This window comes from Lissotriton vulgaris, chromosome 6 (genome assembly GCF_964263255.1).
Source record: "Lissotriton vulgaris chromosome 6, aLisVul1.2, whole genome shotgun sequence".
Taxonomy (NCBI): domain Eukaryota; kingdom Metazoa; phylum Chordata; class Amphibia; order Caudata; family Salamandridae; genus Lissotriton; species Lissotriton vulgaris.
Window position 1 is genome coordinate 316,288,993 of NC_141694.1, and position 27,605 is coordinate 316,316,597.

Here is a 27,605-nt window from a genome sequence, read left to right on the forward strand (position 1 = left end):
CCGCATAACATCACATTCCAAAAATTACCCACCAACAACTTACATTACCCAAAACCTTGTAACCACCCCACGAAACAACTATTTAAACTTTTCAAGCCATAGCCCAACTTTAGCAAAAACCCAACAACCTTCATGTCCCTGCTGACCAAGAACGCCCAATTTCCGCCACCCAGAAAAGAGGGGGAAAGGAATTACCCTCCTCTCTTTCTGCCCCCCAAAACTGACCAACCAAGGAACCAGAACCTCAACCCAGGAAATTTTGAATCTTCAAGCACCTGGAGAGCACCTCTCGCAATTCCAATAGATATAAATCCATCCCTATACGAGATAAGTGAACACCATCGCTGCGAAAGAATTCCATAGTGTCATAACGGATGTCCTTATGGGACACCCGCCCAAAACCCAGATCTCTACAAAAACGGGAAACCTCCAGATTCAACTTCCTTCGCGCCTTATCAACCGCCCTAGGCTTGATCGCACCCCTCCAGGTTCTTCTAGGGACCAACTCTGTCCATAAAACATGGCAGCCCGCCCATTGCTGACGAATAAGAGAAAGATCCTTCTTCATCGCTCTCAATAAAACTACTCCTTTCACCCCACAAAGGTCATTCTCACCAAGGTGCAAGAGCAACACGTCAGGACAAATACCTCCCACCAACCAAGAATTCAAGGCCGGGATAAGCTCCCTCCAGATCATACCTCCCTTCCCCTTCCATACAACATTAAAAAGACGAGAATTAAAACCAAGTGTGGGACCAAAATAGCTTCTTATAGCTTGATCTTCCGCGCGCCTAATGAAGGAATGTCCCACTATCCAGATCGTCATGACAGTAGAACGGGGGCCGGCCACTGAACCTGAAAAAGAAAAGCAGCATCAAATTCAAGAAAAATTATCATCCGCAGGCGCCATAACAGGATCAGTACGCACATAGCGCCTAAAACAGTTGGAGGACCAACGCCCTAAAGACATAATGTCTTGCTGTGACCAGCCTCTGTTATGAGCCTCTGTTGCTGCCCCAATCCTGAAAGAATGCGTACCATACTGTGTCTCATTCAAGCCCATGAAGCGCAGCGCTTTACGCAAAACCATGCGCAGTTGGTACTCAGTCACCCTGGAACCATCCCTATGTCGAAAAACAGGGCCCTCAAAGGCGGCCCCCGAACAGTCCCGCAAACGCCTGGCCCACCTCAAAGGACACGTCTCAGAAGGGGAAGAAGCTTCCAGCCAAATGCCCCTCCCTTTGCTGTGTTGATCAGTTTTTGCCCGAGCCAACCAGACGTGCAACCCCGTTTCCAAAAATCGAACATTCTCCCACCCCACCCCAAAAGTAACTTTCGACCCCAGTAACTCAGAAACCCTGAAAGCACCAAAAAACATCCAAACCATAAGAGTAGAAAACAGACAAACCTCAAACTCATTCAAACAAACTGAGGGCAAAACCTGCAAAACTCGGGCTAACGTCTGCCAAGACAAAGGACGGCGAACCATATGTTCCCTACCCCTCTCCCTAGACCATCCTTCCAGCATGCGCTTACCCACCTCCCCTGCTGAAGGAGAATAGCCCCACAGTAATTTGCCCATGAACGCAATACCAGCCAATTTTCCAGCAATCGTCACACGTGTCAGACCCCTGTCTATCAAGTGAAGAATGAACTGTACCACATCTTTAGATCGTCTCCAGCCCGGAGCGCGCCAGCCGGCCCAAGGCCCAAGATTCTAAAAACTCTTTCCAGGCCAATTCATACGCTGCCATAGTGGAAACTGCGAGCGAACCTACCACCAACTGCAAAACCCTGTCTCGCCTACAGTCCACAGATGTTCCGGCATGCGGGTCGGCGTCCTGTCCGCCTCCGAGGCTAGCCCATGGAATCTCTCCCACTGTGAACGAGACAAAGCATCCGCAATGTCATTGTCCACCCCAGGAATGTGTAAGGCCTTAAAACTGATGTCATACGTCAAGCACCCCAACACAAAGACTCGCAAGAGCTTCAAGATGTGAGCATCCCTGGCCGACTGCCGATTGATAATGTCCACTACAGCCTTATTATCAATTCGAAACAGCACTTTTTTGTGAGCAAGCTCCTGACCCCACAGAGTCAATGCCACCACCACAGGGAAAAGCTCAAGGAAGGCAATACTCCTGCCTCCGTTCTTCCACGCAGCAGGCCACTGTTCAGCACACCATCTGCCCTGCCAGTAAAGACCGAAACCATCACTGCCTGCAGCATCTGAAAAAATTTGGACGTCCCAAATCCAATTCTCTTCTCTGTACAGAGGAATGCCATTGAAAGAGTGTAAAAAGGCTACCCACATCCGCAGATCCTCCTTAACACCTGCTGACAAGCGGACGTGATGGTGAGGTAAAAACTGACCAGACAGAGCTCTACCCAAACGCCTGCAAAAAGTTCTACCTGCCCTGACCACCCTACAAGCAAAATTAAGATGGCCCAGCAGCACCTGAACTTCCTTCACTGTCACCTTTGCCTTGTTCAACATCACATGTAAGAGGTCCAACATTTTTGCTTTTTTATCCACTGGTAAGCGTGCCTCCATAACAGTAGAATCAATTTCGATCCCCAAAAAAGACATGGTCGCGCAGGGGCCCATTGTCTTTTCGGGTGCCAAGGGCACACCTAAAAATTCCATCAGAGTTTGGAATGTCCGCAAAGCATTCTGGCATGCTGAGGAATTGGGAGCGCCTACAAAAAAGAAATTATCCAGGTAGTGAGTCACAAGCTGGTGTCCTGACGTGTCGGTGAAAAACCATTGGAGAAATGTGCTAAAGGTCTCAAATAACGCACAGGATATGGAACAACCCATTGGTAGAGCCTTATCAACATACCACTTTCCTTGAAATTGAATCCCCAAAAGATCCCAATCCCCAGGATGTACTGGCAATAAACGAAATGCAGATTTGATGTCACACTTTGCCATTGCCGCACCAGTGCCGGCAGATACCACCAGGGCCATGGCCACATCCACTGAAGAATAAGACACGGAAGCAGCCTCACCATCAATGAAATCGTTAACTGATGAGCCCTCCGGCCATGACAAATGTTGAATCAAACGAAATTGCCCAGGCTCTTTTTTAGGTACTACACCAATTGGGGAGACAATAAGATTTTCCAAGGGCCAATCATCGAAAAGAACCCGCCATCCTTCCCTCACGCACTTCCTTATCCAATTTGTCTTGTACCACCTCTGGATGTTCATTGGCTGACAAAAGATTCTTTGACCACCGCCGCAACCGCGGCCCTGTGTAACCAAGACGAAAACCTTCCTGAAAACCATCCAACAATAACTTAGCAGCCTCAACATTCCCATAACCCCTCAAAGCCACAGCCAAGTGAAAAGGATTAACTGGCGTATGAGCCTTTGGGCCCAGTTCCAGAAGTGTTTTTCCCCCCCCTGTTAGGTTGAGGCTGCTGTGCAGGAGCAGGGGCATTGGCTGACTGCTGTGACCACTGCCTGCCCCTTGTAACCCGAGGCCCCCAACACCTGGACAGTGGGTGTGTTCTACCACATTGGGAGCATTCGTGTCTAAATTTGCAATATTCTCTCGGGCAGTATCCTCTGTTAAAATCCCAACAGGTCCCATCGGCAGGTTGAACTGACGCAGCTGCACCCACCCCTCCCCGAGTGGGCTTACCCTGAAAGTGCCGTGAAGGTAATGGATACCCACTAGCTGTGAAAATCGTCTTACCACCCGCTGATGCTCCCATAGTGTGTTGCCACAGGTCATTATCCAACTCCCCCCATTTCGCTTCAGGATCCCAAGCCATCCGAGCCCGGAATTCCTCATCGTACTGTGACCAGGCATAACCACTGCCAGTAATCTGCGCCTTTCTGATCACATCCATATACTTAAACAGGGCCACACAGCGCTCAGGGAATTTCTCACAGTACACGCTAGCATATATAAGAAATGCCGCAGTCCAATTTTCGATGGTCAAAGGAACCTTAGGGCGCTTGGCCAACTCGTACTCTTCCTCCTTAGACCCCTCCTTAGACCTAACTTCCCTATGTAAGAGCTTCAATAATTCCACGTACTCCCCTTTCCAAATCCTTTCCTTAGTGGACAGCATTAAATGAGCGCCCAACGGTTTCGTGACGCCCATGTAAGGCAATTTCTTTATTTTAAGCTCCTTGCTGTGTGGAGGATCCTTACCTACCTCCATGGGCTCTGTGACAGTCCCAGAATCCACTTTAGAACCCACACCCCCGTCACCCGTGCCCACACCCTGATCCTTAACATAACGGCCTTTATGGAGCTTAAGATCCAAGCCCTCTGCAGGAGGATCCCCCCCCGTTCCAACAGAAACCATCAACGGCTTGGCCCGTGGACCAGCAAGCTCACCTGGATTCAATAAAGGCGGTTGGGCCGGCCTCGCTCTCCATGCCATCTGTTCAACATCGTCGCCTGACCGAGGAACCCTCACCGCGGGGCCGCTCTCCCGGGTTGGTCTGGAGACTGTATTTCTCGGACGCACCACCACTGGTGCCTGTAAAACATCAACAGAAGCGTGAAAAAGCCCCCCCCTTGCACCCTCAGCACGTATCTCGCCCTCCTCAGGGCTCTCCTCATCGTAATCTAAAACTAACGATTCCTCCAACCTAGGAGGGGCCAACACCTTTGGCGGACTTCTGAAACCAACCTGGGCCTTACCAGCCCGTACAGACACCTGAGGCGGGGGAGCCGACTGGACCCGTCTGTACTCCCCTGAACGTTGACCAGTTTTGTACACTTTAACCAACGATGAATCCCTTTGTTGATGAGAAGAAACATGTGGGGCCAGCGAGGACGCGCCGGTCCTGCTTCTGCCAACCCCGCCGATATCCAAAGAACCTGACAATGGGGCCAGCGAGGACGCGCCTGGTCCGCTTCTGCCAACCACGCTGATACCTGTAGAAAGAGAAGTTGGGGTCAGCGAGGACGCGCCCGACCTGCTTCTGCTGACCGCGCCGAGATCCTGAAAGGAAGACGTTGGGGCCAACGAGGTCGCGCCTGACCTGCTTACGTTGACCGCGCCGGGGTCCCTCGCCGGTACAGGGTAGGCCGCGCCAGGCTCCACCCTCCCTTCTCCTCGGTGTAACTGGGCCGCACTCCACCCTACCAAGTCTGCCTCTCCACGACGCTCACCGACCTGCAAAGAAAAAGGCTGAACTGATGTGCCGGGACCCTTACTCCCAGAACGGCCAAAACTATCAACACCACTAGCCATACAAAAAGTAGAATCCTGAAACTGCACTTGACCAACCTCCCGAGAAACAGACCCCTTAGATCGAACCGACAACCCCCGCCGAGGAGGGGAAGGCTCCACGTCCTCACCACCACTACTCCAGTTCAACAACTCCTGAACAATCCTAGACGCAGGACCCGAAGCCAGTCCACCCTGCCCTCTCTGCTGGATATCCGAGCGGGGCTGCCCCATCCTCCCCAGCGATCTGCCCCCAACAGGCAAACCCGGAAAACTCAAAGTGCCCCCAAAACCACTCAGCATATCAGTGCCCTGGACGGGAGTAGCCCTGCCCGCATCACGAATCCCCTCTGACCAGGAAGGAAAAACATCCAAACCCTCCCAAGATCTAACACCCACCTGCCTATCACCACTCTCCTGCAAAAGAACATTGTCAGCACCACCCACAGAAGGCTCAACGAACCCCTTTCCAGCCCCAGCAACCTCCTGTGAATCATGCAACAAAACACGACCAGACTGCTCACCCAACAAACCTGCCCCTGCCCTCCTTTCCACCTGCGCCCACTCCCCCTCCCCCACAGAACCACTGAGCACAGAAAGTACCTCTCCCCGGGTTGATGCAGGAGGGGAAAACAACAGGGGGCTATATGGCACAAAAGCCGGCTGTACCGCGCCACAGGCAACATCACCAGCATGTAAAACCTCCCCAGAAACACGGGCCGGCGTCGAAAAGCGATCACCACCAGCCCCTGTGCCCAAATTCGGAGTTACAACCTGTCCAGTCCTCCTGGCCCCCAAATCCGTCACATCCATAAATTGAATATCAGGCCCAACAGCCGGCAACACACCCTCCCCGCCAGCGCGAGGCTCGAGGGTTCCTACGCGCGCATGCGCACTAACAGCCATCTCCGCACTCAACATCTCCGCCTCATGAGACACGGAGGCGGAAGCCGAGCGCTTCCTGCCTCCGCGCTTACCGGGCCGCTTGCCTCGTGCAGCGGGGACCGAAAGCGACCTCACCGGCAGCCCCACGGACACCAGGGGAGCCGGCACCTCACCCTCCCCCAATCCCGCCTCGCGCGGCGCAACCGTCTCCCCCTCCGCATGCAGCACCGGGCGGCCCCTCTCACTTACCGCCTCCTTTCGCGACCTCTTCGGCGAACCACACGCCACGACCACCGCCGCAACACGCGCCGAGGCCTGTCGCCGAGGACGCGCCGCGCCAGGCACGTCACCTAGCACCAAGTCCAGGCGTCCCGCTTCACTAAGAAGGCGGATTGCCTCGAGAACTCGGTAATCTTCCCCAGACATGTCCAAATAAAACACCACAAGAATTAAAATTTTTAATAATCTAATGAGCTCCCGGCCACCAGGTCATTCAACCTAAAATGGTGGCCGGGAGGAGGAGCCAGGGGAATATATAACTGGGCTCCCTCAGTAGGAACCGAGGGAGCCCAAAACAAGCCCAAAAGCAGCCCAAGGCTGGCGCTCCGAGCGCAACCCCCCCCCCACTAGCCCCTCCCAATCAGCCCGGGGTGGGGACCTCCCTACGGTCGGCTGCCCCCCCCCCAAGCCCCCCCTACAGTTATAGACTAGTACAATAGCACCAGGTGAGGCATGGCCTGGTTGGCAGGCCTAAAGTAAATCATCATCAGTTAAAATAAAGCTGCGCAGCCTAAGCAGCAGCAGCAGGAGGTGAGGCAGGGCCTGGCAGGGCAGGCACTGAGGTGCTGTGGCCTAATCAGTTATTGAAGCAGCTGCGCAGGCTCGCAGTAGCCTTCGTCTAACAGTCAATGACGGAGCAGTATCCCGAGTGAGACAGTGAAGACTCGGATATTCGATTCGACTCTCATATATGTTGATTGATGTGATGATGGAGTGGCCTGCCCTTAGCTTGATGTTGCGGGATGCGTGTGGGGGAATTAACACAGAATAAATGCACAAGTTTAGGATCGTATGTATCATGGCTCCTCACTGTCCTCAGAAAGTCTACGTGTCACGTGGCCACACTGCGTCGATCCTGGCCTGCCAGTGCCCACTCAGGCGGAGCACTGCACGCTGCTACCTGCGTCTAGGGGGCCCAGGCAAGCAACAGAGGACTGTGACCTCCTGCGTGGGTGCACTGCACGCAGATTCTAACACGACAGACCTCAGCTACACGGACTCCCTTGATAATAAAAAAAAAAAATTGTGACAATTACCTCCATCACTCCACACTAATGGCCTATCCTGGCAGGGCCGCCCTGCCCTCTTACCAGTACTGCCTCCAGTCCCACATAGGGGTATTTACAGTAGTAGTTTATTCCTAGAACTGGCATAGCTCCTGTCGTCCCATCCACACTAGCATTAACCTGCATGCCTTGAAAGGCTCGGAGCGAGTGCTTCGATGAGGCTCTAGTGGCCTCTACACGCTATACAAATAAGTTTCGTTCTGAAACAGACGTCTGCCTGTGGTTTGCGTATTGGAGTTTAAATAACCCCCTGTAGGATGAAGGCACTGCCACCCGCTTTTGTCTGGAATCTCTGAAGCCTGGCAGAGGGGTTCCCTTTATGCATTAGCATACCGACAGCACCTGTCCGCCTTCATCCTGGCATGGAAGTGAGGATAGTCCTCATAAAACCCGTGCTCCCTCAGCCCACCGGGCTATTACTTACCGAGGGGCGCTGCTGAACACCCCGGATTCAGACTCTCGCTCTAGACACTGCTCTAGCATCAAGAGTACAAAACACGGAGCATATCTCTCCCCCCCCCCCTCCTCCTCCACCGGAAATGTACACGGGTGGCATTTCACTTTATACTCAACTGCAAAGAAAGCACCTCAGTCAGGCCAAGAGATAAACAGCCTGATTCATCAAGCTGAATTGCGCTCGCAAAGGGCCAGATTCTGAGAATCTGGCCCTTTGCGAGGGCGATTTTTGCATTTGGGATTCATCATCCCAAATGCAAAAATCGGTAATAGCGATTTCGCAATTTAGCGAGGAATTACATTTAAGGAATCTCTATTTGAGATTCCTTAAATGCAATTCATCATTCATTTTTAAATAGCGAATTCGCAATTTCGGCCCGCTATTTACCGCGAGGTCAAACCTCGTGGTAAATAGCGAAAACTTAGAAAAATGCTTTTAAAAGCATTTTTCTAAGTTGCATGTTGCACACACACATGTCCTTTGGACATGTGTGTGCGCAACACCTGTTAAAATTTGCATTTAAGGGGTGCTACAGGGTGTCCTTTGGACACCCCTGGCACCCTTAAAATCGCTATCTTATTTGCGATTAGCAAATTGCTAATCGCAAATAAGGAATACTCCCCATTCATTCCTATGGGCCTTTTGGCCCATAGGAATTAATGGGGAGTTATTCCTTATTTGCGATTAGCAATTTGCTAATCGCAAATAAGGAATCTGTAGGAATCGCATTTAATTTTGCGATTCCTACATGAATCCCGTTTTGCGAGTCTGTAATAGCGATTCCTTATGAATCGCTATTTCAGACTCGCAAAACGGGTCTTTCATGAATCTGGCCGAAAATGACCAGCCCGAATGGCAGTGGAGGCCTGAGAGGTGCACACTCCGTGTTACTGTCAGCTACACTTATGTCATCACATCAGCATATGCGCGGTGTTATTTAACCTTCCTTCACCTGTTCACCATATATAGCTCTACACATCACGAGAAGTTCACAGCAATAACTATTGTGCAGTGTGTGAGTCAGTGTGTGTGCCGTGGCCCTGGGGTCGACAATGCAGGTAGGCAGCGGCCCCACAGTTCAAAGGACACGACGGGGCTCCTGTGTACGACCCTTTCAAGTCCATGTCTTTTAGCCTTGCCTGGGAGGGAGGACAGGTTTGACACTCTTGCTGTTTATTTTTAAGGAGGAGGGGCTTTAAGTTTGACCCTTTCTTCCATGGCTGACACACAGACTGAGAGGACAGTGAAGCTGTCAGCAGGCTGAGCACTGCAGGGTCCAGTCACCATTATACTGCGTGCATTGACATAGTAACTCAGCTCTGTTTCATTCTTTCATGTTACACTGTGGGGCGTCAGTTTGCCAGTATATTCTTGTTTTAAAAGCACCCTTCCTGGCGTCAGTAATATTTAGGCATAAATTAAAATGTCAAGATAACTCTGGTGATTAATCATCTTCCTGGAGAGAGACATGAGTTTTGTATAGGGGAAGTTGTGACTGCTTGTAAGGTAGTACAGATGGTTAATATACCTGCTGCATTAAACGTTTACCATGCAGATCAAAAAGTGCATATAAATGTAAAGTAGGTAGTGTGTTACTGCTTCTGTCGGAGAGATCCTTTTGTTACTTGCAGTTTGTAAGTTAAAATCCTATCATAGAACATCAAGCTATTAACTAGTCTGAGAGTAATCAAAGACCTGCATGCAAACTGCAAGTTATATATTACAGCTATATGTTTTTTTGCCCAATCTTTCATTATCCTAATCTTGCAAAAAAGGGTTCATTTGGGTAGAAATCAATTTTTATTGCAGAGAACCCCTAACAATGCTGTTATGTTTTAAATTCTGAATTTGCGCTTTTCCAGACTTAGAACTGTTAACTATATTGCACAATGACAATCATGGATGATATGTGACTCCTATACCTTGTAGTTCTGTCTAATGTAACATTCCCTATATACTGATTTACACACGTAGGATTTGTATCTATGCAATGTGTGTATGATGCAAAGTGCCCCGACACCTTACACTGGTATGAGAGGCGCTATAAAACTAAATTAATCTGAGAGACAGTGATTATGTTATAGAGACTTGAAGGGCAGTGTTAAAGGGTTGTACTGAGGGAATGCGTGTGAGCGGTGGTTCATGGGGGCGCCAATATTGTCGCACAGGACGCCACGCCGCCACCAGTTGTAAAGCCGGCCGTGAGCGAAGTAATCTTTTGCGAAGGGCAGGAATATTGCATAATGTGCAGTGTGGTGGTGGCGTGACGCCGGTCGCAGCAGGTCACATCACCGCATGGTAGTAGTAGCATGATGTAATATGTATTAAAGAGATGATGTGCAAACAAACTGACATGAGTAGGTCAGCCATGACCCTCTCAGTGTCCTCTATGAATTTAATTCGAACTTCAAAGCAATATTGGTTGACTGATTGATTGGGATTCCTCCAAATTCCTAGGCCTAGCCAAATTCACTTTCAACCTACTGTAGGTGTAGCTCAATCAGGGTTTTTTTTCCCATATGGGTTTGCAAGCTGCTGCATTTTCTCTGTACTTTGACACGTTAATGGGATGCCCATCTCATAATTTCAGAAAAGGGCAAATATACTGAAAGTAGTTTTGTGACTTTCATTTCACACAGTGTGTGTGGTTGGGTTAATGCAAGTGCTCACCAATTTACAATGCAATGAATAAAGTCAGATGTGCTTCTACATAATCTAAATTGTTTTCAATGCATTAGTGATTTTAGATAATTTATTCCAAAATTGTGCTTTAAATGCACTTTTGATTTAATCTTTATAAAAATGTTCACAGGGCAGGGTAACCTCCTATCAAAACTTTACTATGAGAAGGCTCCCTTTCAGTAATTCAGATAAAGTATATATTGCATCTGACTTTTAGCAGTGGCAGTTGACGATGTGGGTTGAGCTGAAATAGTAAGTGGGTGGAGCCAGTGGAGGGAGTGGGTGGAGCCAGTGAAAAGTAGGTGTGGCCTCTGACAAACATTTGAGCACCTGCACTTCATATTTTACAAATTAAGCACTGGTGGACTTGCAGCACATGTTGTGCCACCCACAAGAGCGGCCTCGTAAAAGTATGTCTAAAGGTCTGCCATTGTGAGACCTACGTGCAGTTTGGTACTGTCACACAGACTGCGCAAGTACACCTACTTGCCAGTCCCTAAACCTTCCCTTAACTTCATGTTAGTCACCCCTATGGTAGGCCCACGGGCAGGGTGCATTGTAAGTATAAGGTAGGACAAGCCTGACCAAGTTGGCATGTCCTAATAGTGAATTACAGCCATATTCCTTTTTCACTATTGTGAGGTTACCTGCTCTCCATTAGTTAGAATGGGCTGCCGGGGTTATTAATGCTATAATCCTAGCTGGCTCAGGGAGCATGGTGCAATGTCGAGTTTGGTATCCCTGAACTCGGGGTTTAATAACACATCCGTTGGTGTGGATGGTTTTTGGACTCTGGGTTTGAAAATAGCACTTTTAGAAAGTGGCTATTTTCTTGTCTAACTATTTCTGGTTTCTGCTATTTGGGTGTGTGTGTGACAGGGGCTGGGTGGCTTCAGAGTTCTGATGAGTCAGTGTGGGGTGAGTGGTGCATTTGCATTGAGAGTAGGGGGAGAGTAGTTCCTGATAGCCTGCCCTGCCTGATACAATGCTGGCTCCACCTCCTGCCGGGCGACTGATAGCTCTGCTCCTGCCAGTGACAATACTGGCTCCACCTCCTGCTGGGCGTCTAAGGACCCAGACCTGCACAGTGAATAGGCCAGGTGCCTCTGTCTGGCTACACCCACAACAAACCCAGTATGAGGGGAATTCCCCTGCATGGACAAAGGGATCAAAGCCAAAAAGGGGTATAAGAGAAGGAACCCTTAACCAAGACTTTAGATCACTTCTGACAAGGAAACCTAAACCAAGGACAAGAAGCCTGCTGATCCAAGGACTTGCCTACCCCTTCTGCCAGAGTGCTGTTTGCTGGGGGGAATCCTGCAGTTGCTTCTTTATTTTTGCCAAGGAACCAGGAGAGAGGAACTGTGTGTGTACTCTCAAGCTTTGCTAAAGAAAATCTCCAAGGGCTGGAAGAGTGCCAGCCTCCTGTTGAAGTCACAGGGCTAAACAACTTCATTTATTTACTAAAAGTGCTTGTTGCTGGAACCTGAAAATCCAGCACCTCTGAAAGAATCCAGCAATCTCGACGCCGACGGACGCCGCCGAATCCAGCTCGACATCGTGAGTAACGGCTCCAGTGTCCCGCTTCCTCGACTCCGGCCGCCGTGCCAGTAGCGACGTCAGTGAGTAGTGAGTTCGGCTCCAGCTCCAAGTTACCCCGTGTCGTCGCCACCGCTGATCGCATCGACCCCGAGCCCTCTCGACGCCGTGAGCGCTGCTCACTCTTGCAACATCATCATCGACATCGACGACGACGCCGTATTCTGCTTCACCTCGTGAGTGCTGCTCCTGCCTGACATCTGTCGACTTCGCTGCAGGTTGCCCAGACTCCGAGGCCGGATCGACGCCGAAGACGCGACGCCGGACATCTCAACGCCGCTGATCATCGTGTGCTTCACTTTTCCAAGGTACTGTGTTGTGGGGGTCTGTGCGACTCCGGGCTCGACGTAGCGCTCCTCGCGGTCGACGCCGAACCTTTGGATCAACTTTGCCTCGACGTCGTGTGACTCCCGTGTGGGTTACATTGTTGCCAAGAACTGTGATTTAAATAAGAAGAGTTGCTTTTGATACTAAAGACTTTGTGCTAAGAAGAGACTACGCTTGAACTATTATTTTTCCTTCCAAGAGTATTTATTAAGATTGTGGTATATTTTTGTCGTTATTTGGTCTTGTGCTAAGCCTTATATAAAAATCCTTATTTTTATAATACTACTGTGTCGTGTCCATTTGTAGTGTGTTCACTTTATTACTGTATGTGGTCATAAATGCTTAACGCACTGCCTCTGAGATAAGCCTGTCTGCTTTGCCAATCTACCAAGGGGGTGAGTAGGGGTTATCTAAGTGTGTGATCCCCTTGCCCTGACTAGAGGAGGTGAGTCCCTATTTGTCAGAAGTGTATACTTCTGCCAACTAGAGACAGCCAAGTCTAACAATATTCTTATATTTTCCGATTACATGAGGCAGGTCCAGCAGCAGCGTCAATCTTTCATGGCAGCCAAGGCCCGTCTGAGAGAACTTAAGTTTCCATATGCCTTGCTGTTTCTGCCCAGCCTTTCAGTGGTCTTTCGTTCCCGCACCCATTTCTTCGACACTCCGGAAGAGGTATTCAGGTGGATGGATTAAACTGTTCGGGCTAGGCCTCACACGCCACCTGGAAGAGAGTCGGTCTCACCCTCAAGTGATGCCGCTCGGGGGGCCCCCGTGATCAGCGGCAGATGGGAAACAGATGGTCACAGACCCGGCGCCGCTCACAGTCCTGCTGCACCTCCTCCCGAGGGGGGCCGTCCCTAGGGAGCCAAACATTGGAACCCTAACAGAGGATGCCAGGGAGGTGTTGCGGAACTACATTTACTGATTCCAGGGACGTCCTGATACGGGTTTGTCTTACCGTCAGGATTGAGCTGGCGGGAGCCCTGCCAGGTGGCCATGGGCTGTCAGTTGGGGATCCATTGGTTGGGGCAGTGCCCATCCCCCCATTGGGGATTGGGGACCAGCCCTGCCGCGAAAGATACTTCAGTGTTCTTGAGGTATGGGGTGGGGGGTTTGTTGGGAGGGGGTTGTTTATGCTTACAGGTTGCTCTTCCACTACAGGTCTGCTTCTGGCACGCACACCACCTAGGCCCACCATTAGCGTTGAAACACGATGCACCCCCTTATGGCTAGAGTACCCAATGGTGGTAAGGGAGCACAGGGCGGCCTCTGTATTCTAAGCTGGAATGTACGCGGGGATTAGATAAGATCAAGCGGGGGCCATACTCCATCACGCGAAGAGGGCGAAGGCTGATATTCTCATGTTGCAGGAGACGCACCTCATGGGCACGAAGGCACTTTGCCTGCAGCGCTATGGGTTTCAACCAGTTTTCCACGCTGGTTTTATGAGGGGGTCGTGAAGTGTAGCTATCCTGATACATCGCAGGTCCCCCTCACACATGAGCAGCAGTGGACCGACACGCAGGGACACTACCTGTTTATCCGGGGTCAGGTTGGGGAGCACCCCCTGGGGTTAGGCAGTGTGTATGCTCCTTGTGGGCCAATATGCCTGATGTATTGTCTGCGGTGGGGGGGACTGGAACTACGTCATGGGCACAGCTAAGGATAGGACCTGGGTTGGGAGTTGCCCTAGGAGCGGTCTCCCTATAAAACTACACTCTTTGGTGACGGGGCTGGACTGGGTCGACACCTGCATGGGGCGGACATCTCCTGGTGTGTGGCGACTTGCAGGCAGTGTAGGGAGGAACTGATTCATGCTGAGGCGAACATAAAGATGCTTGAGAGTCAAAATCGTGAGACAGGGAGTGACCAAGGAGTGCGGCAATCGCTTTTGGCCCAACAGGAGTGCGCCATTCTATTGATGGATGAGGCACGTCAAATCCGGTATAATGTGCAGTTCACCTAGGATTACCAGGCGGCGGTGGAGGAGGCCCGGGATAAGGGTGTGCTCCCCCCGGACTGGCGACTCGCAGAGATGGTGGTGTTTCATAAGCCAGGGCATCCCCCGGAACAGCATGCCTCTTACCGCCCCATATCTCTCTTAAATGTGGAGGCCAAAATCCTGGCGAAGGTGCTGGCCAATCGCCTCTTGCCCCATATTACTTCACTCGTGCACCCCGATCAGGCGGGGTTCTTGCCCCATCATCAGGAGAGCACAGGTGGCGGTTGCGGTGATTCAACAGACTGGGAAACAGGCGGCACTACTCTTAGCGGACATGGACAGGGCGTTTGACTCCCTGAGCTGGGTCTACCTATTCACATTGCTCCATAGACTCAATCTGGGCCCACGCTTCCTTCCCTATGTGAAACTCCTATATAAAGATCTGACGGCGTTGGTGCGGGTCGCGGGCGCCACCACCTCCACTTTCTTTATTAAAAGGGGCATGAGGCAGGGATGTCCCCTGTCTCCATACATATTCGCCTTGGCCATGGCGCCTTTGGCAGCCTGAATGCGCATTGACGCCCAGATACGGGGATTTGAATGGGGCATGGGCCTGTCCGATGGAATTGCACTGTATGCAGATGACGTTCTCTTCTTTCTTCCAGCACTTGACAGGACTGGGCCATGACTTTGACGTATTATGCAGATTTTTGGGGAAACGTCGGGTCTGTACATAAACCCCCGCAAATCCACACTGTGGGCGCTGGGAGATCGGACGAGGGTGGACTTGTGGGCATCCACGGTCCAGTCGGCTATGGGCAGCTTGAAATATTTGGGGGCGGTTCTTTCGGACGTACCGGCCATTGACTGGGAGCGCAACCTGACACTTGTGTGGGAGCGGGTTCATGCAGAGATCTATTGGTTCTCAATGAGTGATGGTACAGTGATAGGGAAGACCCGGCGTACGTACTGGAACGCTTGCTTATGGGACACCACACACTGCATACACTTTTGTACTCGGTGTGGCTGCGTAGTGCGCTGCCATCAGCCATGCGGGTGGTGTTTATGGTTTGAAGATAGGCGCTGCGGCGCATGGGCTGTGGAATGTCCTGACTCGCGAGACCCCAATGTGGAACAATGGGCGTCTGCCCCACCTGGCGGCTCTTCCGGGGTTTGGGGGATGGGATGCCAGTGGTATCTCCACCCTGGGAGATGTTCTGAGGGGCAAGACACTAAAGTCCTTCCAGGATCTCCAGGAGTTTCATATGCCCCAGACACAATTCTATCGATACCTGCAGTTCCGCCACGCACTGTCCCCCAGCCTGCAGGGTCTGGAGTCCATACTCAAATTTAGTCCATTGAAGCAAAAGTCTTTATGGGGGATCTACAGGAAAAGAAGATTTCTCGAATTTATCAGTCCCTGGTCACGCACTGCTCCCCTACACTTCAGAAACTCTGAGGGAACTGGGAGGCGGATGTGGACAGGCAGGAGGAGGAGGATTGGACGGAGGCCTTGGAAGCCCCACAGGGGCCGGCATAGCGATACGACTCCTCCTAGTCCAGTTCAAATACCTCCACAGGGTCTACTTTACTAGGACATGGCTGTGGCGGGCGGGGTTGATCGGGATGAGGGTATGTTTATACACTCGCTTTGGCAGTGCACATCACTAGATCGCTACTGGAGTGGGGTATTCGCATGTCTCTCTGAGGTCCAGGGCTGGAAGCTTACACGTACACCCCAGCTGGCTCTGCTTCATATCATGGAGGGGGTGGGTGGTAATGCCTACAAATGACATCTCATGCTCCTAGGCCTTACACTGGCAAAACGAGACATTGCTAAGGCGTGGAAGGCGACGCGGGCCCCCTCAGTGGCCACCTGGAAAAATGGTCTAGACGGGGGCTGGAGCAACTCATCTTTGTGGAAAGGGGGTGCCTGCGCAAACACTATAAAATATGGAAACGATGGGGGGAGTACCGGGGCCTATGGCTGGAGGCTCCGGCGATAGTGGAGCCCTTGTTGCCGGAATACGTTTTTTGGTCAGTATAGATGGAGGGGAGGGGGGAGCAGGGAGGGTGTGTGCGCCTGGATTAAGACTACTTGATCTCCGTTTAATGCTGTGGAAGAGTCTGTTTGGACTCAGTGCGATCTTTGGGGGGGAGTGGGAGGGAGGGAGTTAGGGGAGGGGTGCAATATCGTTTAATGTTCTCATGTACTGTATTGTTGTTCCTGCAAAAAGTCGATTGCTGTAATGGTTATATTTGGTTTGATTTGGCAGATGGCTCTGGCGTGCAGAACCCTGCACAATATATGCAAATTGGCAAATAAAACATGTTTTAAAAAAATAACACGCAGCTTGCAGTGGCAATGTGTGGGTGTTAGGGTGAGGGGTCTCTGAGGGTGACATAATGTATGTTGCAGCCCTCAGAGGCCCTCTCTGGTCACAAGGCTCTTTGTACAAGGGGTACCTTTTACAAGGGACTGACATGTGGCCCAGGGTTGTGCTAATTGTAAGAAGGTTCCCTTGGTATCTTGCAAAACATTAGAGGGGAACCATGCAAAAAGGGGCACTTCCCTAACATGGGTTCTGCCTTTATCTATCAAATGAAGATAAAAGTTATTTAAAATGATGTAGAGCTGGAATATTGTCAGTGATGGTGCATGGACAGGTTACATAATGAAACTTATCTATTCAAACCCCAGTTCTATGTCAAAAGGAAAATATGCTGAGCTTCACTAACCTGGTGCCAGCCTCATATCACTAATGTACATTGTTGGCATGAAGGTTTCATACAATGATTATATATGTTGTTCCATGCTATGATGTTTTCCACATTTTCCGTTGTTAGCATTTGTATACAGGAAAATATGTGCTACAACCTAGAACCTATCATGTCACATTCCTGTTTTTTACAGAGTTTTATATAGCGCGAACCTGACATGAATCTGGTATCAGGGCGCTTTATAAAGCACCAGTTGCATTACACGAGGATTCAATCATTTTTTAAGGCACGGGAAGATTAAGTCATTTACCCAGAATCACAGCATGTTCAGCGTCATTGCCGAGACTCGAACCCTGTTCCCCAGATTCGAGGTTGACTGCCCTAGCCGGTAGGCCAACTCCTCTTGTTTAACATTTCAATGGTTCTGTCCTTGTTAACGACTGTTAGAAAGTTTGGCACTTAGTGCTTGAAGAGAGCATGCCTCTGCTACAAAAGGCTTTCATAAAGATGTAATAAAAATAATTACCCTTTGTCAAAACTCCCTACTGTGCAGTATTCTGTTGCACATGTTTTTTAAGTACACCCTTTACAACGCAAACTTCATGTTATGATTCCATTTCATAACACTTTTCTTTGAGGGTGCCATTTAACTTTGCTAATGCATTCCTTACAGCAAAGGGGGCCAACAACTAGCTTCCGTATTGTTGCAGCCCAAAATGTTACATCATAATAAGATTTTCTTTGTAGGGCAGCTGGTGGCAACACACTCAAATTATTCCAATATTTACCAAATACTTCCCTTCCTATAAAAAATTATACTGATTTGCTCTACCAATGCTTATTTTTAGGCTATGTTATCAAACCTACCCTACTACATGTTTGACATTTTCTTAATTAGATTTGACAATGTATGTGGAAGCCTGACCATTTTTAGGTCAATACTGGCAAGTTTACTGTGTAGAAGTTGCTGCGGCCAAGAACAAATTAATGAAAACCTGTTGTAGCGTCCTCCACAGCCCGGAAGCAGGCAAATGAATATCCCTCATACGAAGCTCGGTCATAGATGCCTTTATTCCTCAACATAAGATCACACACTGCACTCTCATTACCTCATAACCGTTAATAACCACACCATAACACCTCCCAGCAAGTTACGTAATTACTTGTTCTGTTCGCCCAGAACCATTAAGGTTCCAGCACACATGGTCTCACAACACTACATCTTCTCCTTTGTTAAGTAAAAAGTACAAACAGTCACATAACATTAAGCCATTGAGGCACTCGCACTAGTCGGCCAGATTGAGTGGTATGAAATGGTTGAAATGCCCTCTGATTATGCACCAATGGCACAGGTTCTGACGATTGATCTGGACAATCAGGTGGCATCTCCTCATTTATGATTGCAGGAGCTGACAAACATCGAGGTAGGCACTTAAACTGTGACAAATTCCCTGTGATGGACTTTCTGAGATGATGCTCCATCACCATATGTTTTTTGCACGTCACAACCCTCAGAGGATCAACAGAAAAATTAGGGTCTGTGTTAGACCTAATCCTCCATAGGCTAATATTGGGAACCTTGTTGGACTCGGGGCGGGGAACCCTTTCCAATGATATATAGGGTTTGGGCATTACTACGCTAGGGATCCCACTTTTATAAAGTGGACCTTTTCCTGCCTACACTTAGATTAGGCTCTGCAGACTCCCCCCTCCCCTCTGCATACTGATAGCCTGCCTGGGTTGGGAGGTGGAAGTGGTGATTCACACCTTCCTCCCTGGGATGAGCTGTGATGGGCTGCCCACTGTAGCCTTAACAGGCCGTCTCTCGTCAATGTGACAGCTAGGTCAGGAAAAGCAGGGAACATACCAGAACTCCGTGGACTCTTCCAGAAGCCCCTGCACCCAGAGCCCTTCCAGAGACTTCCACCACTTTCTAGCGCCTGGACTGTAGAATATAAAAGGGAGGGTCCTGGCCTCACATTCTTGTTACACTGCTGGACCTGGAAAAATCCCTGCTGGAGTGAGGACTGCTACGCAAGAGGATTGCCACTGGGAAGGAGGCTGACTGCTCCAAGGAACTGCTGCCCCACAACCTGCTGAGCTGCCCTACTGTCTGCTGATCCTGCCCTGCATGGGAGACTGCAACATCACCACCAGAGTGTCTCCACAACATCCCAAAGGAACTACGTTTCTTTTAACCACATTTTAAAGAGTCTTCAACCTTTTAAAAATTGCCTTTTTGGGACTGCACCCTTTTTAAGCTTAAGTAAACTACCTGTCCTTGGACCACAGCGCTTTAAAGACTGCCCTTTGGAACAGCAACAACACTCTCAAGATTTGCCCTGCAACGCTGTGTCTGCCCTCAGCACTGCTTGCCCCGTGATCCTCCAGAGGGCTCTGTGATTGCCTCTGCTTCTGGCGCAAGCCGACTGGAACTGGCCCTGAGGTCACCGTCACTGGGACCGGAGCGCGCTGTGTAGCGCTGAGAAGTGAAGCGCTGTGTGTCAGGAGGCTCTATCGTTGCCCCGGACTTGGAGGCACTGTTAAGTGCTGAGTTAAAGGAGCGCTGTGTGGTTGTGACCCCCACCCGTGCAGCACCTGCTGAGCCCGAGGCCCCAGGGGGAGAGGAGCCTCGCACCCGCGCCCGCAACCACCACCCCCGGTAACGCCTCAGTGCAACTAGGCTGCTGCGAGGGGGCGGGGTGCGGGTTGGCCGGGTACCTGGAGTGTGAGCTTTGTGCTTGGCTGGCAACCATCCTTCACTGACCGGCCTACGGGGGCATAATTACTTGGTAATTGACACTGGGGCATTTTTTAGCATTACCAGCAGCGCCTGGGCAGCCGCACTTCCTATGCTGGGAGCATCATTTCTATGAGCGGCAAACTTATTACGCTACAAGGGAACTTTGGCCTAAGAACCTTCCCCCAGTGAATTTTGACCATAAGAACCTACCTCAAGTGAACTTTTGCCACCCAAGGACACTGTGAGAAAGACATTACCAGCAAGAGCCCTTGGCACACCTGAGCTTTTGGTGATTTGATCAGGCCTGGGAACTGGATTCATTCTTATTGATTATTGATCTTGCTTGGAAACTGGAATCCTTTTTATTATTTATCTTGCCTGGAGCTGGATTTACCTGCTTTTGGTTCTCGCATATCTTTTAGATAAAGAAATTCTTACTCTTATACAAAACTGGTGTGGTGTTCCTTTTGTGAGTGTTTTTACTGTGTCATCGCCGTTGTGTGTTGCACAAATACTTTACACATTGCCTCTGAGGTTACGCCTTTGCTGCTCTGCGCCAAGCTACCAGGTCGGAAGTGGTGGTCCCTACTTGGACTAGGGTGCATACCCCTGCCAACTAGAGACCCCGGTTCTAACATTGGTAGCAGCGGTGGGATAGGACTTGTGCCTGTGTAACACCAAGCAGTGACTCAGTGTACACCACAACCCTACACCTGACTCCACTGTCTACCCTCTCCAATTGGCATTTTGATTTTTTTTTTTAATTCTTCTTGACTGGCTGTCTTTTTAAAAGCCCCTTTGCCTAAGTCCCTTTTGATTTTCTCTTTGAACGTCTGAGGTCCTACCCGGCAAGATGGAATTTGAGCTGGCAAACCTGGGCACTTACACGGCGGCGCAGCTGAAAGAATTCTGCTAGGAGAAAAGGGGGCCCTTCAAGCGAGGCGCTAAGAAGACAGAGCTTCATAAAACCTTGAGGGCATGGGTAACTGCCCACCCAGAAGGAGAAGGAGAAGGGAACGGGCAGGGAGCGGAGAACGGCGCCACAGGAGAACTTGACCTACTGCCCTTGGTGGAAAATGGCAACTTGTTACCAGGTACAAGGGTACCTTCCAGGGCAGGCAGTAGTGTGTCAGTAAAGACCTTGTCCTCAGAGGAATTGGAGGACAGGAGAGAGGAGAGACAGTTTAAATTTGAAGTTGCCAAATTGGAAAGGGAGCGTGAGAAAGAAAGGTGGGCCATGGAGGAGAAGAAACTTACCCATGAGCTCAAGCTGAAGGAACTGGAAATTCGAGCCCTACAAGCAGGGACGAACAGCATCAAGAGTGGTGGCAGCATACCCACGGAAGCTTCACGTGAGTCCAGGGTCTTAATGCCTAAAGATGTGATGGCCAGTTTTAAGGTGGGGGATAATATTGATAAGTGGTTAGCTGCCTATGAGGTGTCACTAAGAGCCCATGGGGTCCCAGAGAGTCACTGGGGGGTGGTCTGTACAAGTACATACCTCCGGAAGTTAAGGACACACTCCTTAGCCTAGAAAAGGAAGACCAGACCAACTATTCTGTTATGAAAGAAGCATTGCTTAAGAGGTTCGGTCTTACCCCTGAGAGGTATAGGCAGAGGTTTAGGAATAGCCACAAACTTCCCACACTGAACTGGATAGATTTCCTGGACTACGCTACTAAAGCTTTATAGGGCTGGGTGCGGGGCAGCAATGTGCATGACTATGAAGGATTGTATAACTTGTTTTTAAGAGAGCACCTTCTAGAGAAATGTTTTCCAGAGCTGCGCCAACACCTGGTTGACCGCAAGTTGACCAATCCCAGGAAGGAGGTAGAGCTCAAAGCGCATGTGGAGATGCTGGGGTTACCAGAGTGGATTTGTGCTACCACACGGTCTATGGCTGCCCGAAAAGGGAGTAAGCCAGCTAGCTGCTAAGAAAGGAGTAGCCCGAGGGCGTGGAAAGCTCGCCCCGGGACAGTCACCCCGTGAGATGGATGGTGCACCTGAGGAGGTTGCACCGGAGTCCACGGAGGGGGACATTGCTCCCTTGGGGGACCTACCTACCCCTGCAGAGTGCAAAAAACACAGTTGATGGACAGAATGTAGAACAATGTCATACATTCACCCCAGTACAAGGATCTGGGCCTAAATCCATCGTTTTTTTGCACTCCACTCCACCCTGGGTTAGACACTGGCTATATGCAAATCAGCTCTGACCCTGTGCCTCATGGGAACAGTCCAGTCCGAACTACCAAGCCATGTCTTTCTCAGACCGAAATCAAGCATCCAAGGACCGGTTTCTGGCTATCAGCCTTCATCAGCCTGGATAGCTTGACTCCAGTGGTGTGGAGAGCCTGGGAATCACGTCTGAGTATACCCAGCACACTCGGGGTGAAAATTTCAAAAAACACAGTTGATGGACAGAATGTAGAACAATGTCATACATTCACCCCAGTACAAGGATCTGGGCCAAAATCCATAGTTTTTTTGCACTCCACACCACCCTGGGTTAGACACTGGCTATATGCAAATCAGCTCTGACCCTGTGCCTCATGGGAACAGTCCAGTCAGATCTGTGGTAAAGCACCATCAGGAGGTTTACGACCTTCTCATTGATGGTTCGCCGGATGTGCTTTTTCTGACGGAAACGTGGCTCCAGGACTCTGACTCCTCGATAATTAACCTAGCCTTTCCCCCAGAGTATGCTATTTTTACTTTAAATCGGACGACTAGAGGTGGAGGCATTGCGATGGCCACCAAACGGTGTTATCCCTGCGAGTGGAAAGCCGCTGAACTTTTGGGGTGTGAGGGTGCCCTATTTAAAATAGCGTTTAGTCACCAGTTTACCTTCTCTGGTTTATTAATTTACCGGCCTCCGGGCTGTGACTCTGTTTTTAGGGCTGCTCTTCCTGAGTACATTAGTACAGAGGCACTAGAAAGCGCAAATTTTAATGTTGTGGGAGATCTTAATCTCCATTTGGACTGCCCTTCTTTACCCTCTATCAGAAGCTTTCTGGCGGATCTTGAGGCTCTACAGCTCTTGCAGATGATTACTTTCCCCACACATAGAGGTGGTCATACTCTTGACCCGTTCTTCACAAATCTAGAAGGATTCAGAGTTCTTGGTTCCTCCCAGTTGGTCTGGACAGATCACATGCTGGTGAAAACGGCATGCTCTTTGTCTGACTCTCCTTTTCTATCTCAGGACAGACTTGTTCTTAAACGACACTGGAACAAATTAAGACTGGAGGATTTTTACCATCTGCTCGAGGAGGTTCCTTTAGGTCCGCTCACCGAGGTCGATTGTGGATACGACTCCTTCTGTGAAGGGATATCTGGTGCCCTCGATCCTCTGATTCCTATGTGTTGGTCCAAGTGTCATCGGAAGGAGCCGAGTCCTTGGTATGACACTTCCTTGGCATCTCTTAAGAGGGCCTATAGACAGGCCGAAAGATTATGGAGGAAGTCGTAGGACCCAGATCTGAAGATATGTTATCTGGCCAAGGTCAAGATCTACCACAGGGCAGTGTGTCAAACTCGCGCTTCCTTTTATGCTCAACAGTTTCAGAATTCTGCCAATCCATCGAAACTTATTTTTAAAGTATTAAAGGACCTGATGGCGAAGAGAGCAACTGCAGTGGAAATATGCTCGGACTCACATTGTGAGGGTTTGGCCTCTTTCTTCCATGAAAAAGTGCAAGCCATCTATCGCACTTTTCCAACGGGTTCCCTGATGCTAGAGCAGGTTGGTCGCACCTTAGGTGAGGGGGAATGTCTTTCTATCTTACCCCCCTTATCTCTGGAGGTGTTTGACTCTCTCAGCGCCAAAATCAAGTCTGGATCTCCGGCAGACCCGCTGAAACCGGCCCAACTTAAGACCTGGCGCCGGTTTGCCGTACCCCGGTGCTGTCCTTGATCAACCTGTCCCTCTCTTCTGGAGTGGTTCCCGTCAGATGGAAGCAGGCAGTAGTCACGCCAATTCTGAAGAAGGCGACCCTTGACCCCCTTAAACCTGAAAGCTACCGCCCTATCTCCCTTCTCCCTTGGGCCACGAAAATAGCGGAGGCCCATGTGAATGCCACTCTTACAGACCATCTTGGTAGGCTTAACATTCTCGACCCAACCCAGAACGGGTTCCGTGCAGGTCACAGCACAGAGACGGCTCTTCTCTCGATGGTCGAGCATCTGCGTTCCGTGCTGGATTCCGGTCGGACGGCAGCACTATTGTTATTAGATCTCAGTGCCGCCTTCGACACGGTCTCGCACGGGATTCTGATTCGGCGTCTTGAGGAGGTGGGCGTTTCTGGCTCCGCCTTGCACTGCTTTCGATCCTTCCTTACGGATAGGTCATTCCAGGTGGCGATCCCGCCCGGTAAGTCGTCATCCTACCCGTTAGACCAGGGAGTCCCACAGGGGTCATCACTGAGTCCCACCCTTTTCAATCTGTATGTGAGACCGTTGGCTGCGGTCGTCAAGCGGTGGGGCCTGACCATGGTCGCTTACGCAGATGACACGCAGCTGGCGGTCACACTGAGTGGGGACTCAGACCTGGAGGCTCCCAGGTTCTGTGATGGTCTGCGGGAAGTGGCTAACTGGATGAATTCCAACTGTCTCCAGTTAAACACCATGAAGACGGAGATTATGGTGGTTGGTAAACAGGTGGCTTTGTGGGGTGACAAATGGTGGCCTTCGGAGTTGGGTGTGACTCCCCTCCCAGTGGCAGAGATAAAAAACCTGGGGGTGTGGCTTGATCCTTCTCTGAGTTTCATCTGTCATACCAAGAAGGTGGCGGCTTCTTGCTATGGCATCATCAGAGGACTTCGACCCATCCTCAAATTCTTTGATGCACCCACAAGACAGCTGGTGGTCCAAGCATCAGTGCTGTCCAGGCTGGACTATGCCAGCTCCCTACTGGCGGGGGGTAACCAGTCAGAATTTTTGCAGCTCCAGCAGGTTCAAAACGCTGCGGCCCGACTGGTGACAGGTCTGCCTAGGCGGTGCTCGGTGTCCAATGCCCTGCGCTCTCTCCACTGGCTCCCTGTGCAGCAGAGGATTAGATTCAAGGTTCTCTGCCTTGCATTTAAAATCCTCATGGGTACTTCCCCACAAATCTTGGAGAAACTGCTGATCCCCTATGTCCCCTCTCGCACTCTTAGATCGCTAGGCCAGAACTTAGCAGTGGTCCCGCGTTTTAAGTTGAGCAGAATTGGTGGCCGCTCCTTTCGAGTCCTGGCAGCGAGCTGGTGGAATTCTCTTCCTCCACAAATCCGGGCCATCGATGAGCTCCTTCAGTTTAGACGGGCTATCAAGACCTTTTTATTTGTTTAGCTCATCTGTTGTGTCTCTTCTCCTTTCTGCCCGCTTTTAATGCTGTGTTGTGTTTACCTTCTCAAAGCGCCAGGACGCCCCTTTGCTGGGGCAGCTGTGCGCAGTACAAATAAAAATAACATAACATAACATAACATTCTGTACATCAACTGTGTTTTTTGCAATTTTCACCCCGAGTGTGCTGGGTATGCTCAGACGTGAGTCCCAGGCTCTCCACACCACTGGAGTCAAGCTATCCAGGCTGATGAAGGTTGATAGCCAGAAACCGGTCCTTGGATGCTTGATTCCGGTCTGGGAAAGACATGGCTTGGTAGTTCGGACTGGACTGTTCCCTTGAGGCACAGGGTCAGAGCTGATTTGCATCTAGCCAGTGTCTAACCCAGGGTGGTGTGGAGTGCAAAAAAACGATGGATTTAGGCCCAGATCCTTGTACTGGGGTGAATGTATGACATTGTTCTACATTCTGTCCATCAACTGTGTTTTTTGCAATTTTCACCCCGAGTGTGCTGGGTATGCTCAGACTTGAGTCCCAGGCTCTCCACACCACTGGAGTCAAGCTATCCAGGCTGATGAAGGCTGATAGCCAGAAACCGGTCCTTGGATGCTTGATTCCGGTCTGGGAAAGACATGGATTGGTAGTTCGGACTGGACTGCTCCCATGAGGCACAGGGTCAGCGCTGATTTGCATATAGCCAGTGTCTAACCCAGGGTGGGGTGGAGTGCAAAAAACGATGGATTTAGGCCCAGACCCTTGTACTGGGGTGAATGTATGACAGTGTTCTACATTCTGTCCATCAACTGTGTTTTTTGCAACTTTTACCCCTGCAGAGTGGCAGGTGGAAGGAGGGCCCACCAGGGAGGAGTTTTGCCGGGCACAGGAGTGTCCTACCCTTGAGGCGACAAGCCGAAGCCCAAGCCGCAGGCAATGCCTCCGTGAAGTATCATATTTACTGGGAGGATAGGCTCCTTTACAGGGTCCCTGTGCATGGGTCATCAAGGGCCTTAGTGGTCCCCCAGTGCTACAGGGCCTTTCTTTTGGAAGTGGCTCATGAGATCCCGTTGGCAGGACACTTGGGCCAAGACAAGACCTTTGCTAGGCTTGTCCCACATTTTTATTGGCCGCGGATGAGGATCTCCTCAGATACATTCTGCAGGACCTGTCTGACCTGCCAAGCCAGTGGGAAAATAGGGGCTAAGCTGAAGGCTCCCCTGGAACCACTACCTGTCGTTAGCACCCCTTTGAGAGGGTGGGCATCAAAATTGTTGGGCCTATGGATCCACCGACTTCTTCTGGCTACAGGTTTATTCTGGTTCTGGTGGACCACGCCACCCGGTACCCAGAGGCTATTCCTCTGAGAACCATCACTGCACCTGCAGTGGCCCGGGCCCTGATGGGGATTTTTACCAGAGTGGGTTTCCCCAAAGAGGTGGTGTCCGACAGGGGTACCAATTTTATGTATGCCTACATGCAAGCCATGTGGAAGGAGTGTGGGGTTACTTATAAGTTCTCCACCCCTTACCACCCACAGACCAATGGTCTCGTGGAGAGATTTAACAAGACCCTAAAGGTCATGATCAGGAGTCTGCCTGAAGGCCTGAGGAAAAAGTGGGACATCCTCTTGCCCTGTTTGTTGTTTTCCTAAAGGGAGGTAACACAGAAGGGAGTGGGCTTCAGCCCCTTTGAGCTTTTGTACGGACACTCTGTTAGGGGACCTCTCAGTTTAGTGAAGGATGGGTGGGAGAAGACTCCAAGGAGGCTTCCCCAAAATGTAGTGAGCTACATGCTGGCCTTCCGCAGCCAAATGGCTAAGTTGTGGAAGCAAGCTTCTAAAAACTTAGAGGCCAACCAGGCGGTGATGAAGGAATGGTACGACCAGAATTCTCACCCTGTGGAGCTAGAAACTGGGCAAAAGGTGTGGGTCATGGAGGCTGGAGAGCTCAGTGCCCTCCAGGATCGCTGGACAGGCCCTTATGAGATATTGGAGAAGAAGGGCAAGGCCACTTACCTAGTGGACCGTAAGACCCCCAGGCAGCCCCAAAGGGTGCTACACGCCAACCGCCTCAAACCCCACCATGAGAGGTCTTAGCTCACCTTACTGATGGTAACTGATGGGGCTGAGGAAGAGGAAAGTGAACCTCTCCCGGACCTCTTTGCTACTAAAGAGAAGGATGGGTCAGTGGAGGGAGTGGTTCTCTCCCCATCCTTGACTCCTGAGTAACAGAGGGACTGTCGCCAGGTCCTGGGGCAGTTCGCCTCAGTGTTTTCCCTTATCCCTCGGATTACCCACCTGTGTACCCATGATGTGGACACAGGAGACAGCCTCCCTGTCAAGTCCAAGTCTTACAGGTTGTCAGATAAGGTGAAGGCCAGCA

General features: G+C 50.5%; 1 protein-coding gene across 1 annotated transcript; it reads right to left on the reverse strand.

Moving 5' to 3' along the window:
- Positions 1-244: 244 nt before the first annotated feature.
- On the reverse strand, positions 245-5,502 carry LOC147707288 (uncharacterized). The gene is made up of 2 exons (XM_086925195.1): positions 4,359-5,502; positions 245-855 (listed from the first exon to the last, which is right to left on the reverse strand). The coding sequence occupies exons 1-2, from the start codon at positions 5,500-5,502 to the stop codon at positions 245-247; spliced, it is 1,755 nt and encodes a 584-aa protein (XP_086781321.1).
- Positions 5,503-27,605: the final 22,103 nt, after the last annotated feature.